This window comes from Scardinius erythrophthalmus (genome assembly GCF_964197995.2).
Source record: "Scardinius erythrophthalmus genome assembly, chromosome: 17".
NCBI classification, from domain to species: Eukaryota; Metazoa; Chordata; class Actinopteri; order Cypriniformes; family Leuciscidae; genus Scardinius; species Scardinius erythrophthalmus.
The window spans coordinates 348,508-369,341 of NC_138237.1; the positions used below are offsets into that span (position 1 = coordinate 348,508).

At 40.5% G+C, this 20,834-nt stretch overlaps 1 protein-coding gene across 1 annotated transcript in view; it reads right to left on the bottom strand.

Annotated features, from left to right (window-relative positions):
• The window catches only part of nup54 (nucleoporin 54), a 43,069-nt gene that overhangs the window by 17,962 nt on the left and 4,273 nt on the right, over positions 1–20,834 (bottom strand). Inside the window, exons 5-9 of the mRNA XM_081390474.1 lie at positions 18,074–18,166; positions 17,720–17,770; positions 17,237–17,380; positions 13,825–14,045; positions 12,765–13,566 (exon numbers count right to left, since the gene is read on the bottom strand). Of these exons, the coding sequence (XP_081246600.1) occupies positions 12,765–13,566; positions 13,825–14,045; positions 17,237–17,380; positions 17,720–17,770; positions 18,074–18,166 (1,311 nt within the window). The remainder of the gene's footprint in view (positions 1–12,764; positions 13,567–13,824; positions 14,046–17,236; positions 17,381–17,719; positions 17,771–18,073; positions 18,167–20,834) is intronic.

The following is a 20,834-nucleotide window of genomic DNA, read 5'->3' on the forward strand; positions in this document are numbered from 1 at the left end:
GAGATTTGATTTTTACAATCAATTTATTAAAATATTTGTTAACATTTATACAAATTTACACACATAAAAAATAAAGTAAAAAAATAAAATAATAATAATAATAATAAATAAAAATTACTTTAAACCTCTTACAAAAAAAATGTCTTCATCATCAACTGAACACAGAGCACTATTGCAACACCACTGCATTACGAAAGCTTTTTTCGTGTTCATCAATTTATGAAAATTAAAATCAATAAGAATTCTTGATTTTACCATATTTCGAAAAACTAATACAACATCTTGTTCTGGCTTATCTTATTTCTCCTAGTGATATAAACAGCCTATTTTGCTTGTCCAACAATAAAATTAATGACATGACATTTGTACTTTTGTTTTGAACCGTAAATGAAACCTAAAATATAGTCTTGCTTTGAAAAACAAATATTAAAAGAATCTAAAAAAACACTTAATAAATCAAAAAGTGGGTTAAGTCGATTACATTCCATAAAACAATGAAAAATGGTTTCTCGTTCTAGACAAAAAGGACATTTATCACTTACAGTGGGGTTTAAAATAGACACAAGGGCATTTACAGCAATAGCTCCATGTAAAATCCTCCACTGCAAATCACCAAGTTTGGGGTTTGTAAAGTGCTCGCCAAACAGGGTTAGTTTCAGAGTTGATTCCTAATTTCTCTCTCCATACTGTATCTGTTTTAATACTTAAATGATGCTGATTAATAGCTTTCACGATACATTTATATAACATTTTCCCTTCAATCGTACAAAAATCAATATACTCATTAATTCCACTTTTTAACAAGGGGCTATTAAGACAAGACTCCTCTATTACAGGGCAAATTTCAAGATCATTACTATCAGGGATTAAAGTCCCTGCACCAAACCCTTCTAAAAGTAACTTCTCTTCAACAGTTAAAATTTTTGTTAGTTTGTCAAGAAACTTCTTTGCAAAACGTATTGATCTAACTCCTAAAAGGATAGCAACTTTTTCAGCTCTCAATAAATGATATCCTGATTTATTAATAATGTTTTTTAGCTTAAAAAGCTTTTTATTACATAGTATATCCGTTAGACCAGGAACATCTTCTCCTGAAGCATCAAATCTAGCTCCAAATACAACTGGTTCTTCCAGCAACCAATAAAGAGAAGCTGCTGGTTCCATCCACCGCTGTTTAAAGAGACCCCACACTCTAAACAAGTTTAGATAAAAAAGGGGAATTCTTTTATAATCCATTAAACAAAGTTAAATCCACTTCCATATTGCCCACTCTTCTCAAGATGCTTAAAGCCAGTGGTCTCCACACAAGAGAATAAGGTCCCATTAAAAGTTTCTGTACATATTGGAGACGGAAGGTGGCTCTTCTGCTTGCGAGGTTAACCAGACCTTGACCTCCTTCTCTTTGGGCAAAAACAGAATGCTTTGAGGAGTCCAATGATACTTGTCCCAGAAAAAGTTCACCAGTTCTCTTTGAATATTTACAAGAAGTCCATTTGGAGGGTCCACACAAGCAAGCTTATGCCATAATGAAGATGCCACAAGATTATTAATTATAAGAATACTATAAGATATCTGAGGGAGCAACCATTTCCATTTATTCAGTTGACCTTTTATTTTCTCAAATAGACCTTCCCAAGTTTTCCTAATGAAATTTTCATTCCCTAGATAGACACCAAGGTATTTTAAACCTCCTCTTTTCCAAATCAATCCTCCAGGTAAAGCAGGAAGATCTCCACTCCCATTTCCCACTAGTAGAGCTTCACTTTTCCTCCAATTGACTTTGGCAGAGGAAACACATTTAAAATCATTAACTATTTTTTCTAACTTAATAACATCCTCTTTTCCATGTACAAAAACAATAACATCATCAGCACAGGCGGAAAGATGTAAAGAATTATTACAACCAGGGAAATTCAGAGCTGTTAAATGAGCTCGTAACTTTCGAAGTAAAGGTTCGATGGCAAGGGAATACAACATAGCAGACATGGCACATCCCTGCCTAACTCCCCTCTCAGCTTTAGACGGAGCACACAAACCACCATTAATCTTAAGGACACTCTCAATGTTACAATACACAGCCTTAATCATAGATATAAAAGAATGGCTAAAACCAAAAGCCTCCAAAGTGTTCCATGAAAACAAATGCTCAACTCTGTCGAAGGCTTTCTCCTGATCAAGAGAAATGAGACCAGAGTTAATTCCCAGGAGTTTAGAAGCATCCAAAACATCTCTAATTAAAGCAATATTATCAAAAATAGACCTGTTGGGAATACAATAAGACTGGTCTGAATGTATCAATTTACTTAAACCTTTACTAAGTCTTGTAGCCAAACTTTTAGATAAGATTTTGTATTCTGAACATGAGCGAAACAGGGCGCCAGTTTCCGATGCACTGAAGATCACCTATTTTAGGTAACGGTGTGATGACTGCTCTTCTGCAGCTTAGAGGCAATAGCCCTCTTTCCAGACGGTCAGTAAGAACTGTCAGCAGATCTTCTCCTATGACGGGCCACAGAGCCTTGTAAAACTCAACAGGTAGCCCGTCAATCCCTGGAGATTTACCGTTTTCCATGCTCATCATGGCAGCATAAAGCTCTTGTACTGACAAAGTCTGTTGTAGTTCATTGTTGGACTCACTCTTCGTCCACCTTTGGCAGTCCTTCAAGGAAACTCTCAGCATCTGCACCCCATTCCCTCAGCTCAGATTAATAAAGGTCTGATCAAAACTCTACAGCACAGCTACGTATGTCAGCAGGCTCCGTTAGCTCTTGTCCTGTAGCTGAGCGTAAAGTATGCATCATTTTACTTTGACCTTTTTTCATTTCCAAATTAAAAAAGAATTTTGAGGGAACGTCCATTTGTGTCACAGTTTGAAACCGTGAACGGACTAAAGCTCCCTGTGCCTTAACTCCCAACAGGTCTACCAGAAGTGCTTTTTCTTCCTTTAAACCATCAATGTGTTTTCTATTTTTCTTAGATGCTAATAAATCCTGCAAAACAATAATTTCTGTTTCCAAAGCCTTCACCGATTGGGCTATGTCACGAGTAACATTCACAGTGTACTTTTGACAAAAATTCCTTAATAAGAACTTTTCCGCAGTCCCACCATTGCAGTAAAGAAGCATAAAAATGTTTTTGCTGCGTGAAAGTTTCCCAAAAAATTGTAAAACTATCCATAAAATTTGTATCATTTAACAATGAAGTATTAAAGACCCAGTATGCACTCTTATACTTCACACACTTCATTGAAACACTGCACAGAACTAAACTGTGATCAGAAAACCCCACTGGAATAATTTTACAAAATTTAAAAAGATTACTTTGATGCTGAACACTATAAATTCTATCAAGTCGTGCCAAGGAGAGAGTATGTTCAGTACTGTTTTCTGAGAAGCAGCATGTGGCTCTATATGATTCCTATCTAACTTATCATTAGCAGTACAATTAAAATCTCCACCTAAAAATAACATATCTTCTGGATTTAAATCTTTCAAGACAGCATCCACCTTATCAAAGAAAATAACTCTAATCCCTTTGTAGGAGCATATAAATTCAAAAGCACCATAGTGACTTTCTCAAATTTCACTTTGACCTTTAAAAAACGACCACTTATTACTTCCTCAACTTCACAAGACAGAGGTAAAAAATGTTTGAAAACAAAACAGCAACACCTCCACTAATAGAGGATTTATGACTCATTCCCATTCTCTTCTCCAATCGGTCTCATCTTTAAAATCACTGTGTGTCTCTTGTAAAAACAGAATATCTGTTTACTTTTGCCTAACAAACTCAAATAACATCATTCTTTTAAGACCATCTCTGGCACCATTTAAGTTTAAAGATCCGATTTTACAATTTGTCATTTTTGTTTTAGAGACCAGAACACAGTTGACAGCCTCATCATCTTTAGAATTTTTTTTTTTTTTTTAAGTTTGTTCACAAGTTTTCTGAGACGGTAAATCTCCACATCCTGAAAGGCTCCCTCCTTCATTAAATACCTTACATCATTAAGGAATTGTTTACAATCAGGGAAAAAGTTTTCAACTTGCGCTCCTTTCAATCCCTTTGTTTCTTGCAGAAATTTACTAATGTCATCAGCTTTATACAAACAAACCAAGTTTACACTTTGAGACACGTTTGAATCAGAGGAATCCCTATCACTGTCTGATCCCACATTCTCATTACCAACCTCATCTTTCTTTACTTGTTTAAAAGCTTTTCCACAGCTTTCTTTCCTTTCTTTTAACTGGGATCTTAAAAACAGAAGCTTCCTTTTCGAAATCAACATCGTCTTCCACATCATTTTCCTCATTGGACATCGAGGGAACATCACTTTTACTGGGCTCGTTAACAGTCACCAGTGCATCAGGGTTATTCTCGACGGCCACAACTGTGATCGGCTCGGGCTCAATCTCACCGGCTTCGACTACAACCATACCGGCAGTGTCGGTGTCACTCGCGATCTCAACCGGAGGAGCAACAGAAAGCCCCAATCCCGTGCTTGTGCTCGCACCGGCACTGTCCTTTTTGCTAGGACAATAACGAACTAGATGCCCGATCCTACCACAACTAAAACATCTGATTGTAGCGTCAGATGTTGCAAACACTGTGTAATCGAACCCATCAATTTTGAACTTATAAACCAGATCGATCTCATCAACTCCATTTTTCAGAACCATGAAAACTTGTCTTCTGAATGAGACTAGATGCTTCACTAAAGGTGACTTGCACCCGAGAGGAATTTTCTTTATAGGGGAAACCAGTTTTCCATATCGAGATAACTCTTGCGCCAGTATTTCACCCTTAATAAACGGAGGCACGTTAGACAACATTATCTTTTTTGACGGGGTACTCAAAGGTAAAACAGTCTCGAGTGCACCATTCAACACAACGCCACTTTGAACAACGTCATTTGCCTTTTCAGCTGTTAAAAAAAAGACAGAACATCGTTCATTCGAGATGCCGAGACAATTTGATCATGTCCCACAAGCTCTCCCACCGCTAAACAACACTGCTCCACTTTAATTCTAGACTCAACCTTCACTCCATGGCGGCGGGTTAAGTCTTTAAAATCCCAGCACAACGCTGGTTGCAGACGTAAACACCTTCAAATTTTTATTTAGAGAGAGAGAGAGAGAGAGAGAGAGAGAGAGAGACTTTTTTGATATTCACCAAACAAAAGATAAAACATCATCTTCACAAAACACAAACAAACCACTATTTACACACCATTTGTACATGAATTCAACCATATTTACTGTAGTTTTGAAGAATATATATTCTGCCCTTAACCTTGATTCAACAAGTGCTGTAAACAGACTTAGAACCTTAAAGGGGGGGTGAAATGCTCATTTTCAGTCAATCTCCTGTTAATCTTGAGTACCTATAGAGTAGTATTGCATCCTTCATATCTCCAAAAAGTCTTTAGTTTTATTATATTTATAAAAGAAAGATAGGCTGTACCGAGTCTTTCCGGAAAAAAACCGAGCGGCTGGAGGCGGGCCGTGTGGGCGGAGCTAAAGCTGTGCTAACGCGCCGAGCTAGCAACACACAGAGACATTTGAAGCAGTTTTACTCACCGAACCTTTATCATTGTGACTGCTCGATCCTTAAGCATTAGACGATCTGCAAATCCGTCGATCTGGGCTTTGTTTATAAAACAATCATCGTCAAAATGCAGGGAACAAACAGTCTACACAACTCCGTTTATGCTCAGGAAAAACAAACTCCATCCACGGGTGCCTTAACGCTGGGTTCTTTGGGAATCTGTGCAGGGTTGTCTTGCCCTGGCATCCAAAAACACACTTCTTTGGTGACATTGTCTTCCCAAAAGCCGGGCAGGGCGCTTTGATGGCGAACTGCTTTCGCTCTCTTTCTCTGGTCTACGAGTGCGCCCGCGCCCGCGCCCTTCCGGGAGAGTGCTCTTAGGACCCGTATAAGGAAATTCCGCCCCATCTGACGTCACACATGCCCATACTCGAAAAAAACTTTCCGAAACTTGTGACAAACCGGAAGGAGTATTTTTGGCACAGAAATACTCCTTCAAACGTGCAATTTAATTTTTGAAACTTTGTCCATGTTGAGCATGGGAATCCAACTCTTTAACAGTGTAAAAAACTCAGTGTGCATGAAATAGCATTTCACCCCCCCTTTAACAATTCTTCCTTCAAGAGCAAGAGCAAGTCTGCAAGTCTTCCAAATAGCTAGTTTTGCTTGCCCAAGTATAAAATTGGCAACAGTACACCGACCCTTGTTCACTTTAGAGGACCTACAGCCATATATAAAAAGTATTTTGTTGAAATCAAAACCCAACCCATCAATAATCCTTTCCAGCAATGCAAAAAGTGGCACTAACCTTGGACATTCAATAAACACATGAAAGACCGTTTCATGACTATTACAGGCATGACAAAAGGGTAGGGCTGGGCGATAAAACGATAACGGCAAAAGCGGAACGAAACTCATTTGAACCGCGCGGCACACGGACCGTTTATCCGCTCGGCTCAAAGTCCAAACGGCAGCGCAGCGTGAGCTCACTAGAGCAGAGGCGTTTACTCTGATCGCTCTCGTCACGAGATCCAGTGAGAAGCGCTTTCAGAATTCAGCGAAGAACACACACGTCTCAGTGATTTACACCAGTTTAAAGGCAGATGAAACAGCGCTGACGAACAGCAGAAACACGGAGCGCAGAAGGCTTTTCCGGCTACAAATTCCCATCATTTACCATGGATTTACTGTAACGTTAGCCTAGTAATATTAACTGCACCATGAAATGTGGGATATACTGAATTGTATTGTATTATATTATTAATGTAGACAATATATTAAAGGACTAATGGAATATCATTACAGTATTTAATAATGTATTTAGGCTACTGTTTTTCATACAAATACCATAGAAACCATAAAGTTACATTTTGCCGTGATAGAGGTGCTACAGGGTATGCCTGGTTTCATCTGTGGTTATCATGATCTAAATGCATGATACTGGATGACCAATGGTTAAGTTTAATAAAACTCAAACAGTCAGAATATTACATTTTACCAGATAAAAATTAGCACATGCAGAAACTAAGAAATTAATTGTCCAATAAAGATATTTATTTTGTTAAGGAAAAATGACAATGATTGAATGTTCTACCTCAGATTTGTGAAATGTTCACCTGTTTGGCAAGTGTTTGTCCTGATATGTTCTGACAATAAAGAGTAGTTTAAAACCACAGTTAACGCTCTGGTTTCTACAACTTTCACTGAGGAGCAAAAATCTGCCTTTAAACTTGAAATAAATAAAGATTTGACTTTTATCGTGATAATTATCGATATCGACTGATATAACAAAAAGTATCGTGATATTATTTTTTGGCCATATCGCCCAGCCCTACAAAAGGGCAGAACATTCAAGTTGAATTTGGACACAGAATCATTAGTGGCTAGCACACAATGTAATATTCTCCATTCTAGATCACCTGCACGTTTTGGTAGGGGACTTTTATAAAAAAGCCTCCAAGAAGGAAAAATGTCATCGGCAACTGCGAGTTTTTCTCTCCATGTTGTATCATATTCATATCTGTCATGAAGATTATTAAAATAAGCAGTTTTTACACAGACCTGATACATATCTTTTTTACCCACTGTTTGAAAAAGTAGCCCTTTTAAACTCTTAAAATTTAGCAACTTTCCAACCTGACTGGTTTCAGGGCACACACCTAAATCAGGAAAAGCCAGATGTGAAGGCCACCCTCTAGAGGAAGCTCTACAAGCTGAAAGAGAGGAGAAGGAAGCGCAGCTTTCAACCCTGAACCCATCCGCTCTACCACCCTCACCCAGACCTCACATCCACCTGACTGGCAAGTGCCCCACTTTAGTAAAACCTTTCTTCATGCATAACTCAACTATACTATTAGACAAGCAAACATCTCCTAAAAAAGGATTAAAAAACAGCGGTTCATTCAAGCCATAATGATCATTTTCAGACCGATTCAACCTAAACACTTTCCAAGATTTTAAAACCGATGCCTAGAAATTTGCACCAAGTGTGACATTTTCAATAAAAGGTGACATCAAAAACAGTTGCTTATCAAGATCACTACTACAAAGGGATCTCAGTAAAGCTAGTCCAAATGACACCCAAGGGATAAACTCTGTAGAAAAAAGCAGTTTCTGGGCAGACTTTAGTCTCATGGCTGTGACTTTAGCTGACAGGCATACACTCACAGCCCTGATAGATTGTTAACCGTGAGAGATCGGCCATTTCCGACCCCATTATCCTCACTCTCTGACCGAAGTCAGGGGAAAAAGCTAAACTAAACCTATCTATAATAATAAAAAAAATAAAAAAATAAAAAAAAAAACGGAAAAAAAAGAAAAAAGAAATCTCACTCAAACAAAGTGACACTTTCACTCCCGACAACCGGCTCCTTCCACACTCACTCCGAACATGCGCACAGAGAGAGAGAGAGAGAGGAGAGAGAGAGAGAGAGAGAGAGAGAGAAGGGAGAGAGAGAGAGGAGAGAGAGAGAGAGGGAGAGAGAGGGAGAGAGAGAGAGGGAGAGAGAGAGAGAGAGAGAGAGAGAGGGAGAGAGAGAGGGAGAGAGAGAGAGAGAGGGAGAGAGAGAGGGAGAGAGAGAGAGGGAGAGAGAGAGAGGGAGAGAGAGAGAGGGAGAGAGAGAGAGAGAGAGAGAGAGAGAGAGAGAGAGAGAGAGAGAGAGAGAGGGAGAGAGAGAGGGAGAGAGAGAGAGGGAGAGAGAGAGGGGAGAGAGAGAGAGAGAGAGGGAGAGAGAGAGAGGCTTAAAACATATTTATTTATCATTATTCATTCCAATACGTCATCCAAAATCTACAAAACTATAAATAAATCAAAAATAAAATAAGAAACAATTCAATCTATACAGATTACAGTCCTTTCATTTCATCTTCAAAACCAACATTTCATCCTCCCCAACCTCACACAAAACACTTCCCACCGACCACATTGCAGAAAAATCTATAACATTATTAACTAATTTGAAATAAGCAAACTCAATTTTAATTCGAGCAGCAACCATCCCCTTCAGAACACTCTCTGCATCAATTGAACCAATTCCCAAGATCCTATTTTTCCGTGTCCTCCAAATTGCCATTTTGGCTGTTCCTAAAAGGTAATTTAACAAAACCACTTTTCTTCGATCACTGACTTTGTACTTCGGACCACTGATAAAAACTTTATAGGAAAAATCCTCCCCCATACTTTCAAAACAAACCTCTAAAAAGTAAAAAAGACCTCTTAACCTCTCACACTGTATAAAGAAATGTTCAACCGTTTCTTCCGTTCCACAAAAAGGACAATCCCTCCCTACTTCTGGATTCAGGTGCGCCACGTGTCTGTTCGTAGCTATTATACCATACATCAGTCTCCACTGTAAATCTGCTGTACGTTTCTCAATAGGAGGCTTGTACAGAGATCTCCAGCAGCCTCTGAAGTCTGGTCCAAACACTTCTGTCCACCTCCATGTTTTAACTCTTCTCAAAACAGTTTGATGAGTCACTTTAACACACACAGTGTATAATGCCTTTTTGCCAATGTCCTGAAATAATCCCAACTCTGGAGTTTTAAAGGACACAAAAGAGTCTTCATCATCCGGACTTTTCTGTGCAGCAGAGACCCGTATTGCTGGAAAACTATAGCTCCATCCCTGTGAAGGTGTTCCCAATGCTTCTCTGCAGGCTCCAGGCAGCACTGAGCGTACTTCCTCCAACATCTGATCCAAGAGCCGTAAAGAACGTATTCCTGTCTTGTGCTGAATTGAATCTGCAGTCCTCCACCCATTGTCATTCCTTAGATGTTCGATCTTCGTAAATCCCGCTCTGACCAGACAGTTCCTCACACTGCTTGAAGACAAAATGTTTGTTTGTATCAAAGAATTGTGAAACAGCGGTTCTCCCATAATCCAGTCCTGTGGACGCGAAATCTCTCTGGTCACAGAGAAAGTCATGTTCCACACTTTTAGCATGGATTGGTAGAATGAAGTCATATGATTCAATTCCAGTTCATTAACTTTTAGTAAAAACAGCTGCTTGTCATATCCCAGATTTGATGTTCTTCTCAACAGAGAGCATGCCACATTTGTCCACCCCACGTCCTCCTCATACAACAGTCTCTGCGCTGCCTGTAATCGAAAGGTGTGGATTCTGCTCCTTATGTCAATCAGACTCTGTCCCCCCTCTTGAGTTGGAAGATACAGAGCCGACGCAGGAATCCAATGCTGTCCAGACCAAAAGAACTCCACCAATTTTCTCTTAACTTCTCAACTTAGCAGACACCTTCTCCAGCAAACCCTCCCAGTTCTTTTTCCTATAGCTTTCAACTCCTAAAAACACTCCGAGAATTTTAATACCTTCTTTTCCCCAATGTAATCCCCCAGGAAGTGGTGGTGGCCCACCATTTTCCCACTGGCCCACAATAAAACCATTACTTTTTTCCCAATTGACTTTGGCCGAAGATGCTTTTTCGTAAATATCTAAACTCTCACATAATACTTGCATATCCTCTTGCCCAGTAACAAAAATGGTTACATCATCGGCATAAGCCGACACAAAACATCTCGACTCCCTTGGGTCACCTGGAACCATGAAACCCCTTAATCCATTTCTTAATTTGCATAACAGGGGCTCAATTGCTAAGCTATAAAGTTGCCCAGAGAGAGGACACCCCTGTCGAATACCTCTTTTCACCGGCAATGGATAAGTCAGACCATTCCCCATCTTGAGCATTATTGAAGCCCCTTTATACAACAATTGGATCCATGAAATAAAACAATCCCCGAACCCAAAAGATTCCAATACTTTAAAAATGTACTCATGTCCCACCCGGTCAAAGGCTTTCTCCTGATCAATAGACAAAAATCCAACGTTGCAATTTTCATTAAAAGACACATCAATAACATCTCTTATTAAAAACAGATTGTCCATGATTGAGCGACCCGGAATACAATATGTTTGCTCTCCTTTGACCACAATATGCAAATATTTTTTTAGCCTATTGGCTAAAACTTTTGCCAATATTTTATAGTCCGAGCACATCAAAGAAACAGGGCGCCAATTTTTTAACAAACCTAGGTCTCCTTTTTTTGGTAAAAGAGAGATCACAGCCCTCTGACAGCTGGTTGGTAACATTCCCTTTTCAAAACATTCGCAACACACTTCATAAAAATCTTCACCTAAAACCGGCCAAAAAGTCTTATAAAACTCAGCAGGTAAGCCATCTATTCCTGGCGCACGCCCTGTGGAGAGTTGCTGAACTGCATCTGAAAGTTCATTAAGGTTGATCATGGTGTCAAGCTTTTTCTTATCCCCAGGTTGCAACTTTGGAAGTCCTTGTAATAATTTTGCCATATTATAGTCACAGTCAGTATGGCCATACAAATCAGCATAAAAATCCATTGCCATTTTCCTCATTTCTGTTGGGTTTGATGTTAATGTTCCATTTTCCTTGCGCAGGTGAAGTATACGCTTTTGTTGTGCAACTTTCCGCTCCAGATTAAAAAAGTAAGAAGTGGGAGAGTCAATGTCTTTGATAGAAGAAATTCTTGCTCTAATCAAAGCGCCCTTCGCTCTTTCCTCTAAGATGGATCTTAATTCAAGTTTCTTATTCCTTAAATCATTGGATACACTCAAAACATTTACATCCATCACATTTTCCATAACAATAATATCCTTCTCCAACTGCTCAATTTTCTTTTTAACACACACAGTAGTATTGTAGGAGAAATTTTGACAAAAAACCTTTATCTGTGTTTTCCCCACCTCCCACCATGATGTCACTTTTTCAAAATTACCTTTCTTCAACTTCCAGAGTTTCCAAAAATCAGCATTTTTCACAAAAAGACCTGTCCTGCAGCAATTTAGTGTTGAAATGCCAATAAAACCTCGGGCGTTCTAAAGTAGTAATGTTAAAATCTATGGTTGCAATGTGATGATCAGAAAAGCCATTCGGGAAAATATTAGCATTAGATACTCTATTCATACTTGTTTTACTTATATATATTCTATCTAATCTCGCTCCAGTTACATTAGAGTCTAGTATTCTAACCCATGTGTACTGTCTAATTCTCTTATTCATGTTCCTCCACACATCCATCAACTCAAACTCTTTAATAATATTCTGAAGCGCATTACTAGACAGTGGATGAGACTACTCTCTGTTCCTGTCTAAAAGAAAATTTGTGGTGCAATTCCAATCCCCACCCATTATTATGCAAGAATCATTATCACATTTTCTTAAAGCACTCTGCAACTTCCTAAACAATTCCACACGATCTGATCCAATGTTTGGAGCATAAACATTTATGAAAATACATTTTAAATCATTTATTTCTCCAGCAACCATTAAAACTCTACCCTTTTCTATTTCCTCAGTTGACAAAATTTTTAAATTCAAATTCTTTGAAAAAAGGATAGCCACTCCAGCACTCAAATTTGACCCGTGACTGAAGATGCTCTCCCCCTCCCACCATCTACACCACTCTACTTCATTTTTACAATCAGTATGTGTTTCTTGCAAAAAAGAATCATTGACATTCTTAATTTTGATTAATTCTGCCACCATTGCTCTCTTGCTCCTGTCTCTCCCTCCGTTAATATTTAAAGAGGCTACCCTTATCATCTCCATAGAAAATATAAAGAGATAGAAAAGAGAGATGGAAACAAAAAAGTGTAGTGAAGTCATCCTGAGTGATGTATAAACAATTGATTCAATTATTTGAATTTACGTTTTATAGGGGTTTTACCCCTTCCCAATTTTGCTAGAAACTTCTTTAAACGAAATCTCTTTCTCTGACTGAGTTCATCTTCTCCAACCTTCCTCTGCCAATAACGAACAGAAGACTCAAACCTCTTCAGATCAGGAAAATAATTCCGCACATCAACAGATTTTCCAAAGGTTTCATCCAAGAATTGATTGATTTCCTCTAGTGAATAAACCTGCTCACAGCTTATTTGCGAAGCATCTGACACGTCTGAAAAATCAGACAACCCACCACCATCATCATCATCATCGTCATCATCATCATCCATTTCCTCATCAACCATTTCTGATTGCACCTTCTTAATCAAAGATACTATCTTTCCTCTTTCCAAAACTTCACCTTTCAAACCGATTGAGTCATCTTTCGTCTGGCCTGTATTCTCTGAGTCTAAACTCTCCACAGTATCACCTTGCTCAGACCCCTCAATGCTTCTCTCAACAGTCACATCGGTAACAACATTAACTTTCTTCTTTTTCCACTGTTTTGTCTTACTACCAGAAACTTCCTCTGTATCTTTTTCATTATTAGGGAACGAATCTTTTATTATCATTCCTTCCTTCAGATTTGAATCCACATTCTGATCCTCATCATTCACCACTGCTGCTTCATCTGGTACATTACCATTTTGCACTTCATCTTCCTTCCTCTTATCTGAAATATTGCTAGGACCTGCTATATTCTCAAGTTCAACTCTATGAGGACAAGACAGCCTAACATGTCCAATACTCCCGCACTCAAAACACCGCATCTCTCCCGTGCTCGCGTACATCATGTACGACTTTCCCTCAAAAACACTTCGAAAAGAAATATTCAACGTTGGTTCATTTAAAAACATGTACACCTGTCGCCTGAACGACAACACATGTTTTAAAACGGCATTTTTGCAACCCAGTGAAACTGTTCTAATTCCACTGGCGAGTTTTCCAAATCGAGAAAGCTCTCGCTCAATGTCGGCATCGGGAATAAAAGTCGGAACGTTAGAAACCGTCACCTTCGTCGTGATTGAAACTAAAGGTTGAACAGGAACAAATGTGCCACTTACCGAAATCCCACTCTCGATCAAACCATGAACCAGATTTTCTTCTTTCAAAAATATCACTACGGCCTTGTTCATCCGAGACGCCGAGACGATATTCTCATGGCCCACGCGTTCTGCCACGTCTAGTAACACATCTTCTACAGGCACACCTGCCTGGGTCACACACCTAATCCCATGCCGGAGCGACAGGCCTGACGCCTGCACACTCGTGTGGGACGCCATCCCTACCTCCGACACGCGATAACTCCCACAGAAAACAAACTCAGTTTTTTTTTTTTTTTTTTTACTTTTTTAACTTTTTTTTTTTTCTCCAATTTAAATAATTGAATAAAATTAAATAAAAAGCAAGAAACGGTGAAATTTTTTTAGAAAATCTCCTCTCACCTAGATCACCCTCCCATGCATTCCCTTCCCAATTCCCAGCATGCACCAGAGAGAGAGAGAGAGAGAGAGAGAGAGAGAGAGAGAGGAGAGAGGCAGAGAGAGAGAGAGAGGGAGAGGGAGAGAGAGAGAGAGAGAGAGAGAGAGAGAGAGAGAGAGAGAGAGAGAGAGAGAGAGAGGGAGAGAGAGAGGCAGAGAGAGAGAGAGAGGGAGAGGGAGAGAGAGAGAGAGAGAGAGAGAGAGAGAGAGAGAGAGAGAGAGAGAGAGAGAGAGAGAGAGAGATAGCTAACATCTGTGCTTCGATGCCGCACGTTCACATAGCCAACCATCAGCGCATCACCCACGAGCATCTATATGACCGTGTCCACATCCACCGAGAGGGCATGAGACCGTTCGCAAAAACCATCAAGGAGTCAGCCCTGAAACCCCCTCAGATAACGCACGCTGAGCATGAGGAGAGGGTCCGACAGACCGACAGCTACGCCGCTGTAGTGGCAGGATCAGGTAGAGCTGACACCACGGACCTGATCCAAATCAAACACATGCTGAAAATTATATATGACAATATGTTAGCTTAAGTACTGATCAAAAATGATTATTTCTTAACTACTTTTTTTTTATTTTTTTATTTTTTATTTTTTTATTTAACATGTAAATTGACCAACTCACTATACTTCTATATATCCTCTATATTACCGTTATAATTGATTAATCTATATTTTAAAACTTGATAGGGTCATGAATTTCATACATTTTTCTGGTGAATCCAATATTTGTCAATGTCATCGTTTAAAATAGCATGCTATAACATTCAGGGGATGTTCTCTTCTGCTTTTGGAGAGAAAATTACTAACCCTGATCTTGTTAATATTGTATATAGTTCAGATATAATCATATTACTTGAGACATGGTGTCGTTTAGACTCCAAAATCTGCACTCCTCCAAACTACAGAGAGCTACGAATCCCTTCAATCAAACAGCCAAACATTAAAAACGGAAGAGATTCAGGGGGAATCATAGTTTGGTTCAAAGATCATCTGTGCCATTATATTCAGCCTGTGAAAAAAGGGAAAACACATATTTGGTTAAAACTTAAGAAAGAGCTGTTGTGTTTAGATGAGGACATGTACCTGTGTGCCACATATATCCCCCCATACGAGTCTCCTTACTATAATGAAGACATCTTCTCCACCCTACAGTCAGAGATTGTTTACTTTCAATCTCTAGGATCGGTTCTGTTAATGGGGGATCTGAACGCTAGAACAGGGAAGGAAGCAGATTACATTACCCCAGATGGAGACAAATATATCAACAATTCGCATATATATAAGCAGAAACACTTCACGAAGGCACGTCAGAATTATGACAACACCATAAACAGGCACGGAAAACAAGTCCTGCAGCTCTGCAAAAGCCTGGGTCTGTACATAGCGAACGGCAGAACTAGGGGAGATTCTCTGGGTCGCTTCACCTACTGCTCATGTCTCGGCAGCAGCACAGTAGATTACGCCATCACTGATATAGACAACAATAACATCAACTATTTCACAGTGATGCCACAGCTGCCGTTATCAGACCACAGTCACACAGTCCTCAGTCTGAACAGATCCGGGAATCTCCGGCCTTATTCAGATCAGAAGGTTAAACTGCACCCCCTCCCCGCCAGATTTATGTGGAGTAAAGACAGTCCTGCCCAGTATGAAGCCCAGCTCCACTGCACTCGTGTTCAGAACATGATAGACTCATTCCTATCTACTTCATTTAGTGAAGAGAAGAAAACTATCAATTTAGCAACTCATCAATTAAATGAAATATTTTCTACAGTGGTCAGAAAAGCCCTGAGAAAAAGAACAAAATACAGATGTAAGAAAGAAATTGCTAAAGATGATTGGTTTGATAAGGAATGCCAAAAATTAAGAAAAGATTTACGATCTTTATCAAATACAAAACACAGAGACCCTGCAAACCAACAAACACGAGACGAATATCAGCAAACCCTCAAAACATAAGTCACTCCTAATACAGAAAAAAGCTGATCACATGAAAGCAAAGCTTAATAAGATTGAGGAGGCAGTCGATCAGAACTATTTTTGGGAATTATGGAATAATTTAGATAAATCAAAAGAACCCAAACACATTCCCATCTATGATCCAAACATCTGGACAGAACATTTTGGAAAACTCTATTCACAAAACGAACAACCCTCACCCCAAAAACATCTGACCTCCCAACTATACACCCTGGAACACACTGTAAAAGACCAGCTCAACCAGTTAGACCAGCCCATATTACTACACGAACTGACAGACAAGATCAAATCCCTAAAATATAAAAAATCCTGTGGTGTGGATTTAATATCTAATGAGATGCTGAAACACAGCAGCCCCAAACTGAAAGAGGCAAATTCTGAAATTATCAATCTTGCATTAAAATCAGACACTTTCCTGAGATCTGGAAAGAAAATTTGATTACACCAATTTATAAACAAGGTGGAAAAGTACGACCCAAATAACTACAGGGCATCACAGTGAGCAGCAACCTGGGCAAACTCTTCTGCTCCATCATCAACGACAGACTAGTCCAGTTCATCCAAGAACACAAGATCCTCAACAGCTGTCAGATCGGCTTTATGCCCTAAACAGAGAACATCAAATCACATCTACACACTCCACACACTCATACAAAAACACGTCCAACAAACAAAACAAGGGAAAATATTCGGCTGCTTCATTGACTTTAAAAAAGCCTTCGATTCGGTTTGGCATAATGGACTTTTCCTAAAACTAATTCAAAGTGGAATAGGGGGAAGGACATATGATATTATAAAGGACATTTACAATGGGAACAAATGCGGCGTCAAGATTAATGACAAACGTACTGATTATTTCAGTCAAACGAAAGGAGTCCGTCAAGGCTGCAGCCTCAGCCCGACTCTATTCAATCTCTATATTAATGAATTGGCATCAGCACTTTGAGAAGTCCTCTTGTCCTGGCCTGACCCTCGAGGACAGAGAGATCAAAAGCCTCCTGTACGCGGACGATCTCCTGCTGCTGTCTCCTCATGAAGAGGTCTGCACCGAAGCCTCTCGCTCCTGGAGGAGTTCAGCAGCGACTGGGCCTGACCCATAAACATGGACAAGTCCAAAATCATGATCTTCCAGAAGAAACCTCGCCTTACTGACAACAAATACACATTTACTCTTGGGGAACCATTCTTATCATGTCACCTGTTATAATTATTTGGGTCTGACAATCTCAGCTTCTGGAAAGTTTGACACTGCAATGAAAGATCTGACTGATAAAGCACGTAGGGCGTTATTATAGAATAAGAAAACCCTGTTTTACTTACCCACCCATTAAATGTGGCCTGAAATCTTCGACAGCATCATCAAACCCATCCTCCTATACGGCTGTGAAAATCTGGGGCCCCAAATTTAAACTAAATTACAATTCCTGGGACAAAACCCTGTGGAAACTTTCCACCTTGAGTTCTGCAAGAATATCCTGGGAACTCACAGAAACGCTCCGAGTCTGGGTTGCCGGGCAGAATTAGGCAGATTCCCTCTCCTATCAGAGATCCAGAAGAGAGCCGCAAAGTTCTGGTTCCATCTATCAGACGCGCAGACAGAGAGTTCCATCACTGGCCTCTCAGACACAGGGCAGGACACCCCGAGAGCGACCCCATGACACATTTAGTGGAAAAACACCAACTTAATCCAACAATTCAGTTCAGACACGCAAAAGTAAAGGAAATAGGGAACATAACCAAAGAGAATACATACAAGACTGGCAGATAAAGGTCACACAAATAAATAAATTAAAATACTTCCACAAAATAAAGTCTGATTATAAATTGGCCCCATACCTGACCGAGATCAGTAATTATGGTCAGAGAAAGCTCCTGACGAGGTATCGCATCAGTGACCACAGTCTGTGTGTGGAGACGGGCCGGCACAAGCCGAGCTGGAGAGCCAGAGAGCTCAGACTGTGTCCACACTGCACTGTGTGTGTGTGTGTGTGTGTGTGTGTGTGTGTGTGTGTGTGAGAGAGAGCCAGAGAGCTCAGACTGTGTCCACACTGCACTGTGTGTGTGTGTGTGTGTGTGTGTGTGTGTGTGTGTGTGAGAGAGAGCCAGAGAGCTCAGACTGTGTCCACACTGCACTGTGTGTGTGTGTGTGTGTGTGTGTGTGTGTGTGTGAGTGCGTGTGTGTGTGTGTGTGTGTGTGTGAGAGAGCCAGAGAGCTCAGACAGTGTCCACACTGCACTGTGTGTGTGTGTGTGTGTGTGTGTGTGTGTGTGTGTGTGAGTGCGTGTGCGTGTGTGTGTGTGTGTGTGTGTGTGTGTGTGTGTGTGTGTGTGTGTGTGTGAGAGAGCCAGAGAGCTCAGACTGTGTCCACACTGCACTGTGTGTGTGTGTGTGTGTGTGTGTGTGAGTGTGTGTGTGTGTGTGTGTGAGAGAGAGCCAGAGAGCTCAGACTGTGTCCACACTGCACTGTGTGTGTGTGTGTGTGTGTGTGTGTGTGTGTGTGGTGAGTGCGTGTGCGTGTGTGTGTGTGTGTGTGTGTGTGTGTGTGTGTGTGTGTGTGTGTGTGTGTGTGTGTGAGAGAGCCAGAGAGCTCAGACTGTGTCCACACTGCACTGTGTGTGTGTGTGTGTGTGTGTGTGTGTGTGTGTGTGTGTGTGTGTAGAGAGAGCCAGAGAGCTCAGACTGTGTCCACACTGCACTGATGGAGTCGTGGAGGACGAGCTGCACTTCCTCACCCAGTGCAGCAAGTACAAACACATCAGAGACTCTTATTTCACACTAATAGCTCAGATTTTACCCCAATTCCAACATGCGAGCCCCATAGACAAACTGTCTTATATTCTGGGAGAGAAAGAAGAGTGTGTTCTCCTGGCAGCGCAGTAGTGTGTGAGGAGAGAGAGAGGGAGAGAGAGAGCGCAGCGCAGTATGTGTCTTCCTGCCATCATATGAGGGACAAGGGCTGAACCCTCTTCCCTTAAACTGCTCTCTGTACTTATATATTTATTTTTATTTTTTCATTGTGTTTATTTATGCATAATATTGAAATATATTTTTAATTGTTTTATTTATTTTTTATTGTTAAATTTTATGTATCAACATGTACGTATATGTTTGTATATGTTTGTATATGTCTATTGCTTTGGCAATATTGTGCTATTTTTACACAGTCATGCCAATAAAGCTCATTTGAATTGAATTGAATTGAATTGAAATGAGAGAGAGAGAGAGAGGAGAGAGAGAGAGAGAGAGAGAGAGAGAGAGAGAGAGAGGCAGAGAGAGAGAGAGAGAGAGAGAGAGAGAGAGAGAGAGAGAGAGAGAGAGAGAGAGAGAGAGAGAGAGAGAGAGAGAGAGAGAGAGAGAGAGAGAGAGAGAGCAGAGAGAGAGAGAGAGAGAGAGAGAGAGAGAGAGGCAGAGAGAGAGAGAGAGAGAGAGAGAGAGAGAGCAGAGAGAGAGAGAGAGAGAGAGAGAGAGAGAAGGCAGAGAGAGAGAGAGAGAGAGAGAGAGGAGAGAGAGAGAGAGAGAGAGACAGAGAGAGAGAGAGAGAGAGAGAGAGAGAGAGAGAGAGAGAGAGAGAGAGAGAGAGAGAGAGAGGCAGAGAGAGAGAGAGAGAGAGAGAGAGAGAGAGGCAGAGAGAGAGAGAGAGAGAGAGAGAGAGAGAGAGAGAGAGAGAGAGAGAGAGAGAGAGAGAGAGAGAGAGAGAGAGAGAGGGAGAGATCACCTCCATCAGTCTGACCCAGAGTCAGTGCAATATAAAGCCCTCCTCGCCAATGAAACCTCAGCAGAACCTCATCCTCTGAACACACTCGCTCTCCAACTCGTCCATCAGACTATACTCCCCATCAACCCCAAACCTATCATTAAAGAAATCCACAAACATCTAAAAGTCACCCATGATGAAGCACTAAAAGCACATTTTGCCCTCCAGAATAAACTCCAATGTTACTCGACCCTCAATAGAACCACTAAATTGGCCAGTTATCTATTTATTAAACATTTTAAAGAAAGACAAATCCTCTCCAAATACAGATTAAGTGACCATGATCTAGAGATAGAGAGAGGAAGACGTAGACTAACATGGACAGAGAGAGAGCAGAGGATCTGTAGACACTGTGACCTACAGCACATCGAGGAGGAGTGTGTGTGTGTGTGTGTGTGTGTGTGTGTGTGTGTGTGTGTGTGTGTGTGTGGACAGAGAGAGAGCAGAGGATCTGTAGACACTGTGACCTACAGCACATCGAGGAGGAGTGTGTGTGTGTGTGTGTGTGTGTGTGTGTGTGTGTGTGTGTGTGGACCGAGAGAGAGCAGAGGATCTGTAGACACTGTGACCTACAGCACATCGAGGATGAGGAACACTTTCTGCTCTTCTGCTCCAGATACTCCAGTATAAGAGAAACCTTTCTGCCCAGATTTGAAATCTTGATTCCATCATTCTCTGAACTGAGTGACACTGAGAAAATGTTCTTCTTACTGGGAGAAGATGATAGTACAGCTGCACTCGCGGCTAAATATGTGTTAGCTATTCACAACGCCAGAGCCAGCTAATTCTCTATGAGAGACCCACTGTACTTATTCATTTATTAGGATAGATTGTGTTTATTTATCTAT